General features: G+C 33.1%; 1 protein-coding gene across 13 annotated transcripts in view; it reads left to right on the top strand.

Annotated features, from left to right (window-relative positions):
• The first annotated feature begins 1847 nt into the window (after nucleotides 1–1847).
• LOC130664441 (disintegrin and metalloproteinase domain-containing protein 9) overlaps nucleotides 1848–19473 on the top strand; it is a 54586-nt gene continuing 36960 nt past the window's right edge. For 11 of the 13 annotated variants that reach the window (XM_057464319.1, XM_057464316.1, XM_057464318.1 and 8 more), the window contains exon 1: nucleotides 1848–2673. In XM_057464319.1, coding sequence (XP_057320302.1) covers nucleotides 2589–2673 — 85 coding nt within the window. In that variant the 5' untranslated portion in view covers nucleotides 1848–2588. The remainder of the gene's footprint in view (nucleotides 2674–19473) is intronic. The other 2 variants (XM_057464311.1, XM_057464312.1) reach the window with 2 other exon arrangements.

Below are 19473 nucleotides of genomic sequence, written 5' to 3'. Positions count from 1 at the left end.
TCGTTGAGGTGTCATTCGACGCGGCTTGTTAATGTCTTGAGGCCGTAGAAATTTGAACTTAATCGGTAGGGTGCGTTCAGAGATATTTCAAAAATAAAATTTTTTTAAAAATGTTTTATTTGGATAACTTCCAATTTGCTCGATGGATTGATTCCAAAATCTAATCAGCTCTAAAACTCTATAAGCCGCGTCGAATGCCACCTCAACCATCAAAATCGGTTTATTCGTTCAAGAGAAACCGTTGACGAAAGAATTCAAAAAAAATTTTTTCCTTGGTTTTTTTGAAATTTCTCAAAAACGGCTGAATAAATCAATTTCAAAATTCGACCAGCTTTAGAACTTGATAAAACGCGTCGATTGCCACCTCAACCATCAAAATCGGTTAATTCGTTCGCGAGATATCGTGGAAGAAAGAAATGCTAAAAAATGGTTTTTTACAAAACAATGGCATACAAAAGTATTTGCAAGCTCGAAGAGCTCGAAAATATATTCACAATAATGTTTTCGAGCTCAGCGAGCTCGAAAACAGCGGGAAGTTTTGGGGCTGGCCCGCAGGGTCAACTGACAGACCGATTTTTTTTGTTGTTCTACTGATTAAATTTACTTTTTAATTTTTTAGTTCTGCAAACTAAAATTGATTGAAAATCGTTAAATAAAATTTTATTACTTTTCATTTGAAATATTTTTATACATAAAATAAAATCCACCTTTAACTTCAATACCAGCAATTAAATTAATTAGTAAAAAATTTTTTTTCAAATGGTAATTGATAAAAATTTCAATGCCCTTTACTTCAATCTCTATAAATAAAAATCTAACTGGATTTCAACTTCAATATCAGCAATTAAATTAATTAAAAAAAATGTCAATTTAATTGACTCTTGAAATTAAAAAATTCATTTTTTTATAACAAAATCTATTTTTATCTCGAGTCTTGTGATTGAATGAGAAAATATTGACCTTGGCATAAAAAAATCTTGAATTAAATTTAAATGTACACATAACTTCAATTGATCTCGCAATTACAAAAAAATAATTTAAAGAACCTCAATAGCCGCTTGATAAAAATAAAAGAAAAATAACTTAAATTAAATAATAATTATTTTCCCTCTCAGCACTAATGCCCTCTATTGATAAAACCTCAGGCCCGATTTCCATCCCAGCATCCGAGCACCAGCACCAGCAGCAGAGAGTAACTCCGCGATCTCTGAGTCCGCCCACAGCATCCGAGAAAGACAGCCAACAGCTTACCCCGTCTCTGAAAATGTTTGTGGAGCGACAGAGGCCGATTTTATTGATTCGACGGCTAAGAGAGAGCCCTTGAGTGTAAGTGAGTACGCTATATAATATGTAGAATGGCGCAGGAATCGATAAGGGTGAGTTGCCAGTGGGAGTGAGACAAAGCCAGTCAGATGATGCTGATGAGGGAGGACCAAGAGAGTCTGGCCGGTTTAGTTTCGCGCTTGCGGCAACGTTGCTTCAGATCCGCGCCGCCACCGTTTTCATCAATCCACTTCCACTTCCACTTCCATTTGTACTTCTGCCTCCATAACCACCACCACCGTCACCACCACTACCATAAGCATCAGCGTCCATCGTCAATAGTAGGGATGAAAATCTACCCCGTTAAACGGTGCATCCATAGACCAGGGTACAAACTAGGAGACGGTTGCATCCAGTGGCGGGGGATGACTCCCATACAATACACGAGGTTTTATCCTCCCGTCTGTACATGCCGAGAACTCTCCCACTAAATTTTACAATTGCATCCCTCTCCATCTATCCCTTATACCCCTGATGACGAGCGTTGGATCTCGTCTAGGAGTAGGGATATAAGCTCGCAAATATTTTCATACTCCAGACTTCCACCGGAGGAAGAAGATGGCAGCCGTTGCGTGATTTTCTTCTTGCAAGTGCTCGCTTCTCATAATCGTGATCGTGGTTGTGATCGTGACTTACTTAACATCCTCGTCGTCACTCACCATTGACGTACGTATGCTATTATTGGGTAAATTATCATCGTGCCGGTGATATTTAATAACCGCGGTCTCTTCTTCGTACGTTAAATGACGGCGAAGCTGAGCTTATTATTTTCTAAACTAATAATGATCCTTACGTGATAATCGCCTTAATATTATTATTATTATTATTATTATTAGTATTATTATAAATAATTTATATTTTAACTCGTGTTGTTACTCATTATTTAGTCAAGCAAACGTGCGGCTGTTTTAAAACCGCAGTTATAAATATAAATAAAATTTATAAAAAATGAAGAAATTTTTTTCAATGGACTGACGGAATTATGCGCGAAACGGGATTCATAAGGTGTCTTAAGGGTGGGTCTTTATATCCTCAATTAAATATTTATCAGTCTTCGTCATCAGTATCGGTATCGACATCAACATCGACATCGACATCGACATCATTTTTTAAAAATAACAATAATACCAATAAATATTTAACGTATGTCCTTAAAAATAAGGACATTAATGAAGACGTGGTGGTCAAGAGCAACCCAGTGATTAGCGGACATTGTTGTTATTATTATGTAAAATGGAATTGAACAATGTTGTTAAGACATAAACATGTTTTGGGTACACTGTGGACTCTTTGTTCTCGTGATTGCCGTACCTGGATTTATTAGCAGTGCCGACAGCACGTCCAAGCGAGGTAAGTTCATTTTTAATAACGATATCTCGACATATGTGGGCTCGGAATAACTAAAATTTCTGTCCTATAAATTATTGGCTGGTAAGTCCGTAGCCAAAAGTGGCCCATAAATTTTTTTTTGTCAGGGTGGGATAATTTTTTAGCGGAATTAAAGGAGCTCGATGGGATTAGGGATTTTCCCGTGCACGTTGGGCGGCAGTTACCCAGCCCCGCAAAAGGACTAGGATGCTGCTACAGAGCTGATGCGGTGTAGTGACGCGGGGGCTCTTCGATAATCGCGCAGCTCGAGATACCCGGGAGAGCAAGAGAGATCCAGCAGCTCACTAGAGCGAGTGAGACGATTCGTGCATGCGAGTAGACTGAGGATGGTTAGAGAGTGAGAAAGAACGAGGGCGGTTACGCGGGGGTGAACAAAAAAAGATACGGAAAATTCCATTTGGTGAAATGACAAGGATATCTTTCTTTTCCTTCCTTCCTTCATCTTTTTCTTCATCTTCATCTTGTTCCTTTTATTATTATTATTTTTTTTTATTTTACTTTAGTTCATTTAGTTCTTACAGTACTTTTATTATTTCCTTCTCATGTTTTTCTTCATCATATAACCCAAGTAATCCCCGTCGTAAAAACGCATTCACGGACCCTTATACCCTGGGTGAAATAGCAGTCTGCAGTTTTTCTCTACTCGGCAGGTACTTTGGGAAAGAGCTTGGGAGCTTTCAAAAGGTATTTGAGGGCTACATATATGGGTTACTTGGAAAACCACCGAGAGCTTTCACCAGCTCAATCCGCATATGTACGTGTGTTTTATACGTTTACAGAGGATTACCGTGAATATGTGGTTTAATTTTTTTAAAAAACTAAAATCTGACCAATAACAAAAAATTTAAAAACACACTCGAATATTTTACTTTGCTTGTAAAATAAAAAAAAATTTTTCGTCGATTAAAAATTTTCGAGCTCGAGGCAGTTTTTTTTTATCAGGATTAAATTTAAAAAAACCAAAGAAGAGATTTTTTTTATTGCCGAATATATATTTATTAAAGTCTCGAGGCGATGACGATTGAGGTTAGTGAAGAGTTTGTGAGGGTAGATAAGGGTTTTGTTGAGGGTGGATTGCTGGTAGTAGGTAAGGGTTGAGTAGGAGACTGTGATGATGTCAGACGGAGAATGGAATAGGTGGCGGCGGCTACATTGGGATATGAAGCGATTCCAAAGCCTGGGCAATGCTCCAGGCTACTGCATATCTCTATAACCGAGAGGAGAGTCGAGTTGAGTTGAGTTGAGTCGAGTATAGAGTGGATGCTGGTAGCTGTGCTCTGTATCTTGTGCTCTGTCTTGGTCTTACTCTTGTAGATACACGGGTAAGCCGCTGGTGAGATGCATCCTCCTTTCGACACCGCGTTTCCACGCTTCAAGAGGCAATTAGGTGCGCTACCCCCGATTGCCGGACGTGAACGTGAACGCGGACGGTTGCGTAACGATATTCGATGTATAGGAGAAAATGGGTGGTTTAGATATGTATGTAAAAGTAATTGAGAGATCGAACATGTCATCGGCAACTTTACCACGGAAATAATTTGTCTTAATAGCTGATGTGTCATTCTTCAACAATTGTCATCTTTTATTACACAGATCTGTCAGTTTTAAACTTCATGTTTAAATATCTCGTTAACTATCGGGCTGACACAAAATTTTGCAGAGGTCTTTTTTGTAGGAAATTTAATTCTCTACAACTTTGTATTCATTCACTTTTATCGATTTCCTGATAATTTAGAGGTAATTTTCATTTTTAGTGGAAGTTATGAATTTGAAAATAATTAAACATTGAAATTATTTTTGGATTTTAATTTTAAAGGCTGAACTATTGGAGATACGATAAAATTATGTGGAGTAATTTTATGGGAAATTTAATTTTCTGTAAATTTGTATTCATACATTTTCATCGTATTTTCGATAATTGACATAGAAATTTTCATTCCAGGTATTTAATACAAAGATTGAAAAAAAATTAAGTATCACAATATTCTCATGTTTAAATTAAAATTCTGGTTGGACAATCAAAAATACGATGAAATTATCTCAGTACAATTTTGTAGCAAATTTAATTTTCTATAATTTTGTCCCTTTACATTTTAATCGTATCTTTGATACTTTACCAGAAATTTACATTTTAAGTACTACTTTATAAAATGCAAAAAAATTAACCCCAAAATCTTTCAATGTTTAAATTAATGTTCTGGCTAAACTATTGGAAGTACGACAAAAACGTTCCTGACTAATTTTACTCAAAATTAAATTTCTTACAAAAAATGTCTCATTAACTTTTCCCTTAAATTCAATAATTTCGGAGAAATTTCCATTTTTAATAAATTTCCATTTCTAAAATCCATCTTTTTTTTTCCCTGCTAATTAATTTTATATATAAAAATGAATATTGTCAATTCAGCTAATTAATCAGTAAATACGTAATTTGTAAATAATTATAGTTGGAAAAAAAAAATTAAATTATTCAAATGTTATATATTTACTAACAAGTCAACGAGACGTTGACTAGTTGGCAAATATATGTAAATCAATCGACTGTTGACTAAAACCCGTTGGTATTAAATATACACACACATTTATATATGTATATATATATATATAGAGTAGATACAATTAAAAGTATTCGCCAACTTGTTTAGCGAGCGGTGAATTGTTCCGGAACTAACTGAAAATGTAATTATTTTGTCCCTTGGGCAAGTAGCAGCAGTATGGAAGTAGTAGTAGTAGTAGTAAAATAGTGTAGCAGTGTCATAGCATAGTGTAGTATAATATGTACATATATATAGTGAGAGATAAACATCAGACAAGCCTGATGAATTTTCAGTAACCGATAAATTAATTATGCCTCGAAAAAACATTATCTCGTATCGACATCAAAGGGTTTACTATGATGCAATGAGTTATTGGCGCATCGCAGTGGCGGTGGTGGTTTTCCAGGATAAAGAGACACAGAAAATACGATCGACTAAAATGCTAAAATAAAATTAAAAGAGTTGATGAAAGCCACGTCCAACGACATATAAGCTCAGGCCTGTCTCTCTCAGGATCCACGAGATTGAAATGGCAAAGTGCCAGTCCTAATTTATTGCTCGTCTTTTTTTACACAGACCCCGTTACCAGATTTCAGCTGCCACCGTATCACCTTTAACTCCACCAAACTTCTTTAAAGTAAAAAAAAATATTCTGTTGACTAATTTTTTTGTACAACAAACAGTTGACCGGTTTCGTATAAATTTTGGCAGCCGAATCGGGCTCAAAAAATCCGTCCACGTACGGATAAAAGTAAAAAAAATGTATATATATGAAATAATAATTTCTGTTTATTTTTTTATCTGTTACATCGGTCACGTAATATTTTTCAATTTCTCCAGAAGTCTCTGGGGCGTGAAGAGGATCGAAAAATTCAATTGCATTCCTCCAGCACTTGGGTTCGCGCGACGAACCGACCAACCGACGAACCGGCCAACCGACCAACCGACGAACTGACCGACCATTTATCGAAATAATCGTTTGGGAAAATTTATGGGAATGTCCGGCTGTAGCATCAGAGACTAGAACGGTTTAGCTTGGAATAGAAAATAAAATATAAAAGTAGAAAAAAAAGAAGTAAAATTGTATAAAAAAAAGTGTATGAGTAGAAAAAACAAATAAAAAAGATAAAAAGTAAAGATAGGTATCGAGGATGACGACAACGACAATGACAACAATAACAGCACGTCGAAAGGGTAAAATCGTCGTCGTAAAATTACTTGAATACGTGGAGCTAAATCCCCGGGAATGCCAGCGATGCGTTGGCATGACCCCGAGCGTCATGGAAGCGGTAAACAAAACAAGCTCTATCTATCTACAACGACATCCATCATTGGTGACTCGGGCAATGGCGTTACTCAGCTCCTGGTATAGATAAATAGATAGATAGATTCTATATATATGTAGATATACATGTATGAGAGTGTGGGCGTATGTACGGATGAATGCATGTTTGAATGTATGAGAGTATATGTAAAGTTAGATGTAGATGTAGATGTTATATTGTATGGAAGAGGTTTAGAGCTGGGTAGATATGATGCAAGGCAAATGGAACCCTCGTGCATGAACAATCCAATGGCATTTGCTTATAACCCGCGTGTCCAACGGCTCGATATGGGATTCACTGAAACATTAAGGGGATCATTATAATCGACACGCAAACTCGTTACTGCATTTACGTTGTTCCAAGTGGAGCTTCGAGGTGGATTGCATTAACTAAATTACCCTACTGTACATTTCTGTTTAGTTTAATTTTATTTTTATGTCTTTATAATAGTTTTAGTTTTATTTTATTACTATTATTGCGGCAAATTGTTTAATGATTATTTTATGACTTGATAGATACTGTAAAAAATTTGCGGAGTGAACGCGGATTAAATCTGCAGTAAATTCGAAGCGGGTGACTATTTATTTATTTAATCTCTTTGGAGTGAAATTTACTCCGGGGAGTTTATTTTAATATTAAAACTCCGAATCGGAGTACCCATACAAAGTCGCCGAGCTTCGAAATTTTCCCATAGATCGGCCGATGCCTGGTTTGCAATGGTTGGCCAATAAATGGCTAACTATACTGGCCCGTACATGGTGAATCATTGGCAGCCGTCTTTTTGCTTATTAAAACGGCTCACAATTAACCGCCGTTCGTTGGCCAACGGTTTGATCGAGCGTTCTTGATACCAAGCTTTGGCCAATGATTGATTGCCACGATTGGCCAATGCTTGGCATACCGTTATCATCCGATATTTAGCCGATCTTCGGCCGATGCTTGAAAATTGGCAGCCATTCACGACCCAGTAATGGGCCGATTCTTTCTTTTTGTATGGGTAAATGCTGATTTAAATAAAATTCCTTCTACTCCGAAATCACTCCGCTGGAAAGACAAACTCCTTATTTGCTCCGGATACAGAGTAATTTTTTTAAAAAACTCCGAAACTCCGAGTAAATTCGGATTTTTTAAAAAATCTGTAATTTTTTTATGCAAAAATTTTTGACTTTACTCCATTTTTTATTAAAATTTGAAACGATATCTGAAGTAATTAAATTTGAAAAATTTTAATTCATTGATTTTTTCCAGTCCATCTTACCCCGCCTTTACATTTAAAATTTGCAGTTTAATTAAAGTAAATATAAAAAGTTTGTAACAAAAATAATGAAGGATTAAAAAAAAAATTGAGTGAAACGGCGATCGGTAAAATAAACTGATAAATAAATAAAATAAATTTCAACCCAATTACATGAGTAATTTAAAACAAAAAACTTTTATTTTAAAATAATCAAATTTATTTTCTTTTTGCTGTACGTTGACTGACGCTCATTCCAGATAAACTTTTTCTGAGCGAACCCGTGGCCACAGTAGAGACTACATAGTAACCCATGCCATCATACCCCAGATTGTTGAGAGTCGAGTAGAGTTACTCGTGAAACTTTGACTGGCAACTTCTGTCGAACCGTATAGAAGCTGAATAGATATAGATACTAAAAAAAAAAGTATGAGCGCGTCAGTTTCCGGGTTATAGTAAATTTCGTAACGAGCTAGAATGACGGGGTTAAGAAGTCGCGACTTAACGTCTGGCCTTGTCTTTACTTGGGTTTATCTTTATCTCGGTAATTTTTCTTCCAACAGTAGAGTCACCGGGTTCGTCAGCGCTGACGTCGACCTCCGACAAAGACGTCCGGTGTCACGTCAAACTTTAAAACCCCTTTGGGATATTTAATTATTTTTCATTTTTTTTTTTAAGTCTTCACTTCAGCACTTTTTTTATTTCAAAATTATTAACTTGACCTCGAGTTTTTATTTTATTTAAAAGTCAAAATTCAAAAACTAGATAACTCGATACTCGGCCCTAAATATGTTAAACATTTTATAAAAACGCTTGGAAAATATAAACATCGTAAAAGTGATATAATAAAATATAAAATATAAATATGTTTAAAAGTTTTTCGAGTTTAAATTGGCTTTACAATTTGTCAGCAAATACACTTACTAGTTATGAAAATAAACAAAAATAAGTTAAGGGAACTGGAAAAAAATAAAAAAGTTAAAAAGCCTAAGGAATATTTGGGAGCTCCCAGAAAAAAGAGAAAAAAAAAACTCGCGAGTAAATCGAGCGTGTGGGTTTATATTTTTTTACTCGTAATTTAACCCAGTGGTGTGAGCAAAGTGAGGACAGACTGGGATGGGAATACTAGTCCTCATATATTTTATATTTTTATTTTTATTTTTATTTATTTTTACTGAGTCTCGCGGTGATAGTTGATGGCAATGAAGGCGTGGGGGTGGAGGCAGTTGATGGTGATGGTGATGAAAGGTGCGAAAACCGAATTACGTGGATGACAGCTCATTTCTCCGTTCGCGTGTCCTCCTACCAAATCGTTTTGGTCGCGTGAAAAATTGCCCTTCGCTCCTGTACTGCATTCACTTGCCACTCACTCTCATTTCGTCTTCCCTACAGAACTACATCCCCACTATTACTATTTAACCCTCTACTCTTCTTTAACATCCCAATGCCATAGATATTTTTATAAAATATATTGAATTTAATATTTGTGATGCTTCTACAGTCAAAGAAAAAATTTTATAATTTTTAGGGAGCAGACAATGGGGATGCTCAGGATAAAATATAATTTATTAATTTTTTTTTTTTTAAATTTAGTACCGTGGATTTTTTTCTCATTGATGATGAAAAAAAAAAATGACAATAAATTTTTCATTGTCGTTTAGAATAAAAATGGAAAATATTTTATTTTTATGTTTTTAATAAAATTTATTAAATGAAATATTTGAATATTGAAATTGAAAATGTGATTTATGATAGGGAGGAAACCCAGAGAAAATACAATTTTTTTTATCAAATAATTTTATATTTGAAAAATCTCAAAGTAAAAAAATTTTTTTTCGGCAAAAGTGGAAAATTTCAAAAAAAAAAAATTTCCAAATTTCATAATGTCCATAATTACAGTCTTATTAAAAATATAAGAAAAAATTTTTCATTTTTTTGGGAATCCCCAAATTTAACTAGAAATTTTTTTCATTACGGAAAATTATTTTTTTTTAATTTAAAGAAAAATTTATTAATGTGAAAATCAAAAAAAGTCCATAATTTTTTAGTGTCCCAATTTTTCTTTTCTCTGGAAAATGAAAAAAAACCGGAAATTTTCAGGCAAACTGAATGCTGGCAAAGAAAATTTAAAAATAAAACTTTTCAGTAAAACTCCAGCTCTCCGTCTAGCAAAGAAACACTCGTCCAATAAAATAATAATTTATGAAACTAAATATTTGTAAAACAAATTCAAGTTTAAAGATCAAGAAAGAAGATGTTTTATGAAATATATAAACGTTAAAACGTTGTATTTGTTTTAGAATTCCTACGCTTTACCGAATTATCAAGATGGCAAAGCGTTTGAAATCTGAACCAAATGCGCGTGACTAATCATCGTGGGATTTCCTTATGATCAATACAGCCTTGATTTATTATTATAAAATAAAGTGGAAAAAATTCATACATCTCTTCATATATTTATATACAAAAGTAAATAATAAATGAATAAAATGTAAAGACAAATTTAAAAATCAAACACAAGTCCATCAAGAGGCCGCGACTCGCGGAGCTTTTAAAGTTGACATAAAATAATATTTATTTACTCAACAATTCTCTCAATGTATTTACTAAAGTATATATAATTTATATAAATAATGTTAAACATCGCATCTACTTGAATAATAAACACCGGAGTAATAAAATAAATATAAAAATAATAATTGAAACGATTTGGGTTTGACGTAGACAATAACAATGAGAAAAAAGTGAAGGCTTGACGAGTAAAAAAAGAAGTAAAGAGTGAAAAAAAAAACGGGCCACGAGTTTTGTGGAACGTCGTGAGTTTGATGCGGTTCCGTGATTAAAAAAAAAGGGGCCAGGGGTTCGCGGGATGCCTGTTGGAGAGAAGAGGGCGGCTAGAAAAGGAGGGTAAGGTGGGTGAGGACGGCGAGGGTGACGAGGGAGATGAGGGAGATGGAAGGAACAATGAGTATGTACGACGGGACAAAGAAATATCGACCTATAAGGTCCTCCCAAGCGCCGGACTCAATTAGAGATGTACATAAGAGAGGAGCACATAGGCTGCTGTGGTTCTGGTGCTTTAAACTAAATCCCTTGCTCCCGCTCGCTCTTTGCCTAACCACAAATATCTCTGTGTATTGTAAAGAGATGAGATGAGTAAAAAGAATTGAGTAAAGCTAAAAGAGAAGAGTGAAAGCATAAAAAGAGAGAGAGAAAGAGAAAGAGAGTGAGCTAAAAGAGTTGGAGATATGAATTGAGAGGGTGAGAATATTGGGTTCCGTTTTTACATTTATTTTTTTTTTTTTTTTTTTTTTTTTTGCTACTCAGTAGTAATCACACTTTGAATTTGTGATATAAGCCAATGTGTGCTATACTCGTATAATCAACCTCACTTGGAGTTATATAATTTCGAGATGGAGACAAAATAAAAGGTGAGAGTTCGATAATTGCACACACGTCTTTTTTTTAAAAGTCATTATTATTTTAAATATTTTTTATTTTTAAGTCGAGTAAGAGGAAAAGGACTGAAAGTATATAATGAATATGTACTTACGGATTTATTTTTAAAATTCTCTTTTATAAATTTACTTTTTTTTTTTTAGAAACTTGGTAACAAAAGCAAACATTTTCACTTTACTAAATGTTCATTGTCTGATTTATGCTATTTTTAGGTAATTTTATTTTTAGAGTTAATTATTATACTTAAATTTTTTTTCTGACGTTTATAATTTTTTTTATTTTCGCGGTATGGTAATTAGTTATTACGTACGAGAGGATTTTCATAAAATATTTTTAGTTATAAAATAAAATTTAATAATTTTTTTGTAAACTTATGTTTTATGGTTAATAATTAAAATTTATTTTATGTGCATTTAACAAATTTATAATTGACTACAAAATGCGCAAGTGATTGGGTAATTAGTAAATTTAAATTGGATATATTAAATTATCATTTATTTTATATTAATTAAAATATTTTAATTACGAATTAATTTATTTATTTCAATTATTGTGCAAAAAAATAAACAAATTTTATTATTATAATTTTTTAATTTTATTATAGGATTTAAATTAGCGCGGGAATTAATTTAAAATAATTGTTATTTTATTGATCATTATTATTTATAGCTTTTAATTTAATTAATTATATATTTTTTAATTAAATTTATTTTTAATTTCCGTAAAAAAATTATTAACTCTTTTTTTACATGACCCATTTTGCCTCCGATAAAAAAACTCGTTTTAAAAATTTTTATATTTCCTCCCCTATTTTAAAATAAAATAGTCATATATTTTATATAGACTCCATTAAATCCCATAAATATTAAAGATAATAAATTTTTTTATTTACTCAAAAATATAAAAACTTAACGATACATAAAAAAATATATATATTTAAATATAGACATAAAAAATATATATAAACAAATAAAATATATCAATAAAAATAGTGACGTTATAAATTATAATAATTTACCATCTACTCAACTATATTACTTTACTTATAAACGATATACATATATATACGTGCATATATATGTGTATTTATATGTTCTAGAAGCGACATTTGACGTATGATTTACGTAGAAAAAGCATTAGAAAGGTATCGGATCAAAGGCTTTGACTCAAGTACTTTTAGTGTAGAGCATAAAATGTAACTTACAAGCAATCGAATCGTAATCGCAATCGTACAACATATATATAGATATATATGTACCCTTATAAATTTTCTCCTTGATCGCTATACAATATCGCGTGTGCGACAGTAAATAAATTCAAAGAAAGAAACATTCGATTTGTATAGTAATTGCTTCTGCAGAATTTTTTTTTTATTATTACAAATGGAAAAAAAATTTTCCCTTTTTCTCCTTATTATTATTATTTTCTGAAGCAATTTACTGGTCAATCATTTGCAAGCTTTCTTGCTGTTGTTGAAGAACTCTTGGTCGTAAGTAGAAAGTATAAAGGAGGTAAAAAAATTCGTTAGAGACGAAAAATAAAAAAAATGAGAAGAAGAAGAGGGGGAGAAATTACATTGTAATAATTACTATCGGTAGAGTGTTTAAGTAATTTAAAAATTGCACGGCGGGTGAATTGAATTCGGAATGAGACGGGTTTAAGTTGAATGGGAGGGCAGTTGTGAGTAGAGGGTTCCAAGTGCTGGGGTCACGAACAAGTTGGAGTAAGAGTCAGAGTATAGAAGTCGCGTACTGTTGGGTTGGACTAAGTCGAGTCAAATGGAAGAATTTACGAACATGGTTACAGTGAATAGTTTGGTGGTTTGGGGCTGGCGCTGCTGTTGCTGTTGGCGGTGCTGATGATTCTGTTTCTACTCGTTCTGGTTTCCCTGCTCGTATGCCTGTACTACTTGATACTGTGGCTCGTGAGCCAAATCCGTTTAGCTTTAACCGTAGTATAAAATATCTGAGTCTAGTCTCATGCCCATGCCGCCTGACTTTACTGTGGGTTATATCAAAATACTAAAGATCATAAACTCGTATTAGTTTACTCTATTAGATACCTCGCTCCATTCACTCCTTTATCATTTTCTTTGCAAGCTTATTCTACTGTGACCACTAAATTTTTTTTTACAGACAATTTATTCGATAAATTTAACCGAGGAAAAATGGGTAAACAAAATCTTTATTTACGAAAAAAACCTTTTTTGTTAGAAAAAAAAATTGGATATTTTTTTTTGTCGTAAGATGGATGTTGTAAAAAAATTTATGGTCATTTTTTTTTTCAATACTATTGTGGTGTTTCTATAAAAAAATTTATTTATTATTGATGCGCATTTTATAAAATTATTTTTCTATCCATCTTACGGCAATAGAAAATTTTAAATAACAAATTATTCAAAAGTTAGTTATTTAAAAAAAAATTTTAATTTTACCCTCACGCCGACCTAGATTTTTCAATCCATCTTACGGCATTGCCATTTTTTTATCAGTTTCGATTCAATTAAAATATCTAGCGTGTCGTAAAAAAAAAAAAAGTATTTTCTTAATGAAAAATAATTTTAAATTCTCTTCCATATTTTTTTTTCCCGTACATTAAATAAATTACTAAAAAAAAAAAAGAAATATTTTAAACTTTTCACTCTACTGTTTCTCAGAGTACATTTTAATTTAATTACTGAAGAAATGCGCCCAAGTATTTGCTGATATATTTAATTAATGAAGTTAATTAATTGATTGTGTATATATATATATATATATATTTATTTGCCTTAGAGACATTTACAGGCGACTAAAGTACGTGGGACAGACAGCCGGAATACATCTCGCGTATACAGTATTCAGTAGAACATATACTATATACCAATAGAGAGCACTGTAGGAAAGGGAGACAGTGATTTATCGTGGCAACGGGACCCGATACTTCGAACTATGTCACATCGATCATAATTAACCAAACTAATTGGCTAGAATTCGATTTACACCCTACTCACCATTCCAATCAAGTGCTTTAGCTATTTTTAAGTGTCCTCTCTAAAAAAGCTTCCAAACATCTAAGACGGGAAAAAAAAACCTCAAAAAAAAATATATAAAATTAATTTAAACAAATTAAAACTAACAATTAAAAAAAAATTTAATTAAATACGATTTCCCGTGACTGGCATTTAAACTTTTATTCCTTCTCCTTCTTAAATTTATTTTTCTCGGAAATTTAAATTATTCATCTATACAAACTCGCGATTGTACTGTTTCGCATTCATTTATTTTTATTAATTACAATCACCAACAAAATAATCTTAACAACGGATTTTAATAAATTTAAATTTCCTCGTAAGATAAATTACTTCCACGACATTAAAAAAAAAATAATAATAATAATAAGTTGGATAAAAAAAGCTAATAATAGTAAAAAAAAGAAATTTGAAAAATGTTATTACATCCAGGAACTAATGGCTGAGATTGAAGCAATAATCTGAGCTTTATAAGGGTATACCTACTTTAACTTCCAGCCTCCTGCCCCTCCCCCTCATTTTCACCCTTACACTCTCTTTCACTTATTCGTTTTCGTCGAGACATTTTCATGTCCTCCATTACGGATTTTAATAAATCCTTTCCGGCAAGCAATGTCATCATAAATATTTAAATATTTAAATTCGATGAAATAGAGTCCAAGTGAATGTTACTAAAATTAACAATATTAATTTTTAACAACCGAAAATACGTACACTGTAAAAAGACCGGTGTTAAAATTAAATTACACCGGTGTAGGAGACGTAATTCGGCGGTGTTAAACCGGTGTAATAAAAGCGGGGTAAACTGCGTCCGCTCAGAGTATTAGTTTTGGGAAGCCTATAAAACGCAAAAAATATTTTGACACACACACACGCACTCAAACACACACACATATGCACACATTCTGAAAGTAAAATATTTTAACACTGAAAAATTTCTTTTCACACCAGTAAAGAATACACTGTTAAAAATAATTTGAAAATTACAATACAAAAAGAATTGAATTTTCATAACTAGATATTTGAATTGTATTTTCAATAAAAAAAGCTTTAAATTTAATATAGGGGAAGGTGGGGCAGAGCGGCCCCCCTAAGCCAATTATTACTTTTTGTGGCGTTCAACCATAAGATCACTTTACTTTTGTCCTATTTCGAACAAATTTATGGACATTTTGCCAAAATTCTGGAAAAAAGAAAATTTTTTTCGTGGGCCAGAGCGGCCCCCCTCCAAAAAATGATAAAAAAAATTTTTTTTGTTTTTTTTTTTTTTTTTAAATTGTTTTCATCATTAAGAATGTATTTCTTTCTCTTGACAACTATTTTTGGTTTTATATTACTCGAAAAAAATTTTTTAATGTGCAATAAATCGTTCACTCTCGATTACCTTAATTACTAATTGTTATTTAATGAAAAAAAAAAAACAATTCTATAGTTTTACTTTATTTCAAAAATTTATCAATTAAAAAAAAAAATTTATTTTTATAAATTTTTAGTGACCAAATTTGCCTCTTACATAAAGAAACGGCCGAAAAATATGAAAAAATAAATTTTTCGGAAGTTTCGGCTGGCCCACTTGCCCCAGGTGTTATGCGTAGGGCTAGAAATGTGGAATTATAATCATTTTTTTTTAATTTGACAATAAAAATATGAAAAAATCACTTTTTCAAAATTTTGGACTTGTTCATTTTGCCCCAAATGTCATGCGTATGGGTAAAAATGCGCGAACATATTGGATTTATAGTAATTAGTCGAAAAAAAAAAAAATTTTTTTTTGATCAAAATTTCAGGGGGGCCGCTCTGCCCCACCCTACCCTACGTAATTTAATAATCAAGCTGGTATTCAAAATTAAGAAAAAAAATATGAATTCTAATAAACGTACTTAAAATTTATACTTGATTTTTAAATTTTCAAAGCAAGTATTGAAAATTCTAAAACATATATTGAATTTTAATAATTCTATTTGAAATTTCATAATACTTATTTGAAAATTCTAAAAAAAGTATTTGAAAATCTAAAGTGTTAATTTAAAAATTCAAAAACGTGTATTTTAAATTCTATATTAAATTAGTAATGAAATTTCAAGCAGAAATGTATGTATTTATTGCGTCATATACAATCTTCGAAAATTCAAACAATTTTTTTTACAGTGTATTCACACTGGCGGCGGTGTTATTTTCACACCGCTTTCGGGGTTAAAACTTAACACCGCCAATTTTAACACCCACACCGCTTGGACTGACCCCGGTGATTTTTTACAGTGTAACAACACACGTTATACATTTTAAAAACAACTTTTATTTTCATACATATGTCCCAAAAGTTATTTTGTTAAATGCATTACTTGAACTTCTATTGGATGTTTTAGCTTGACGTGTACTTACACACCCACATATATGTGTATATATAATATACAGGTATTTATACGAGTCCATATGTATACAACACTCTATACCGCGACTATACTGCTTTGATTCGCGGGGTAAGCGCGAAATGTGTGTTGGAAATTAATTATTGCTGTGGCGCCGCGTGTGTACACGGTTGCCACACGTCTGAAACACGCGTTAACGGCTTTTCCCTGAGTATACACACATATATATGTATCACATGTATATGCATACAGGGAATGGAAAGTCTCGTCATCTCGTTTTATACTCTGTTGTAACGTTTTACTATTCCCTTACGCCACTACCGTCGCTCTTGTCGTGACGTGACGTCAAACAGACCCTTTTCCAGTTCAAACATATATATAACAAACTATGTATATATATGTATAGCATACAATACACTGTGCATATGCGCCCGTTGAATTTTCCGCGCTTTGGACGGCGAAAATTCAAACCAGTTGTCAAACTGGGCAAAATTAATCAAAACTTGTCTTTCAAAATATTAACAATCGACTACTGTTTTATTTATATTAATTTTTAAATTATTTTCCCGGTAGTTTGATATTTATATTGTATCGCTTCAAGACAAAGAGAAACCGCAACTGAGCACACGAAAATTTGTTCCCAAATATATATATGTATAATTCAATTTGTAAATTAATTATAATATGGGTTGTGTCTACAGCCGGCTGTGCATGTATGGACGATATATATGTATATATATTTGAGATATTGTTTAATGTTTCAGTAACCGAATGACTTATGAGATCGCTGAGTAATTTTGACGTATGAAATACCCATTACCTCTTTTTATTATTTTATTTTTTAGCACACCTCTAAAACCAATAAACTATACAATATATATATATATGCCACAGTTACCGAGTGTGTGTGTCTGAATGTAAGTATCTGTGGATGTGATTCACACAGTAGCCTTTAAAACGAAATATCACGGTTGTTGATTTGCCGACTTGCCCAGCGGATATTGTTGATCAATATTCCAAATTCACTCGGAACGTTTTTTGTTCCCCACAACATGTTGTTTGTAATAAATATTGATGAGTCTAAAAAGGTATAATCTCCGTCAACAGATTTTTAATATTGATCTCTGTGTCGAAATTAATCGAGCAAACGATTTTCTACAAAAAAAAAAAGAAGAACGAGCCAGGAAAAGTAATACTGTGAATTATTAATATTGGATTTATCAATAAAATTTCTAATGCTAGAACTTTCATGATAAATAAAATAATCCGACACTCGAAAAATCTCCAGAAACACGAGACCAAGTGATTAATCAACGAAAATCCAAGTAATTTATTATCGCTAATCATGTTTAGTTAATCTTTAAGATTCTTGGACCTTCGACCCGAGGGAGAACGACCGCGACCGAATAGAAGCGATATCATGATCGATCGATTTGGCTACTTTACCAATCCCTTTCCACTGATAGATATTTCGTGGCTTGATTCCATTGACTAGCTTGACCTAGCCTTCATCTTTATCACTCTCTTTTGTGCTCTACTCCAGTCTACTCAGTATCCTAAATGTACTCAGTGCACAGCGATGTGCATTACAGTAGACCGTGCCGGGAAAAAAACAGGACGAGATAAGGGCTCACGTGACCGATAAACTCGATAGACGTTAAGTCCCTGGAGATCCATCTTCCATTTGCATCACGTCTTTTTATTGTCCAATTCTCTTCGTATATTGTTTTTTACTGCTGTCCAACTATCCGGTGCCGTTAAACTCTTATTAAAAATAAAAAAAAGTCATAGAGAACTTTGCGGCAATAAAATGAAGAATTATTTCTTGTCCTCAAGGGGATTGTATTTAAGCTCCTGTTCATTGGAGTCCACTCATTTGGAAGCCACACGTGTTGTTTTTGCCGTGTTCTACATCGTATTATATAGAGAAATAATAGCAATACTATGTATATATATATATATATATGTTGACTATAGTGCGCAATGGGCAGTACCGACAAGAAGAGAGAACAGAACAAACGTCTTAGAAGTCCCGGTACACTCGTATATAGCTTTCAAGAGACAACTTAAGGCCATTCCTGCGAAATCCTAAATGCTATCGTGAAAGCACTAGAGCCCCATTTGCTATCAACTTCCGTTTTCGTGTGTCTTCCTAGCAGAGTGTGCCGCCGGTGAATTAGTAGTTTGGAAACCCGTTTTTGCAGCCGCTTCTTACTAGTAAATGGGTAATTTTCGCTGTTCTCTACTTCACATAATATGTGCTCGCTTATCTCTAAAGAGCATCGAGACCTTTTAACCCAAGACCCAAGGCTTCAGTTTAAACAAAACATTCCGCTATTATAAAATGGGCATTCATATTTACTGATGCTGATTTAAAATTCCCGCGGCATTTCGACGAATTAAGCTTTATAGCCGCTATGAAAATTTTTTATGGCGCCCATTGAACGAAGTGCGTAAACAAGTCTTGGATTTTATTTATGAATTTATAGCTTAACTTTGAATTCCTACAGCTGAGAAAAAGAATAATCGAAAATAGGTTTAGGTCGTATATAAAATTGATTTGATTAGCATTTGTTTGGGTGAAATCTTGACAGATTTCCAGCCGACGTAGGGTAGAGCATAATGACGTTAGAATGTAGAATAGACAAATTCAGTTGATCCCTTGGATATCCTTGGGTGTATGGACCGACAACTCTTACCCAGTGTTATATGTATGTAACAGGGAGAGAAGATTGAGGGGAGAGCAATCAATCTTTGAGAGGCAGATGAGTGCGGACCTAAAATATAGGGCAACACAAATTTAGTCTGGCCGCGTCCGTCCACGTGT

The sequence above is a fragment of the Microplitis mediator genome, chromosome 3, assembly GCF_029852145.1.
Source record: "Microplitis mediator isolate UGA2020A chromosome 3, iyMicMedi2.1, whole genome shotgun sequence".
Classification (NCBI taxonomy): Eukaryota; Metazoa; Arthropoda; class Insecta; order Hymenoptera; family Braconidae; genus Microplitis; species Microplitis mediator.
Note: the sequence above shows the minus strand (reverse complement) of the source record. Positions and strands in the feature narration are given on the sequence as shown.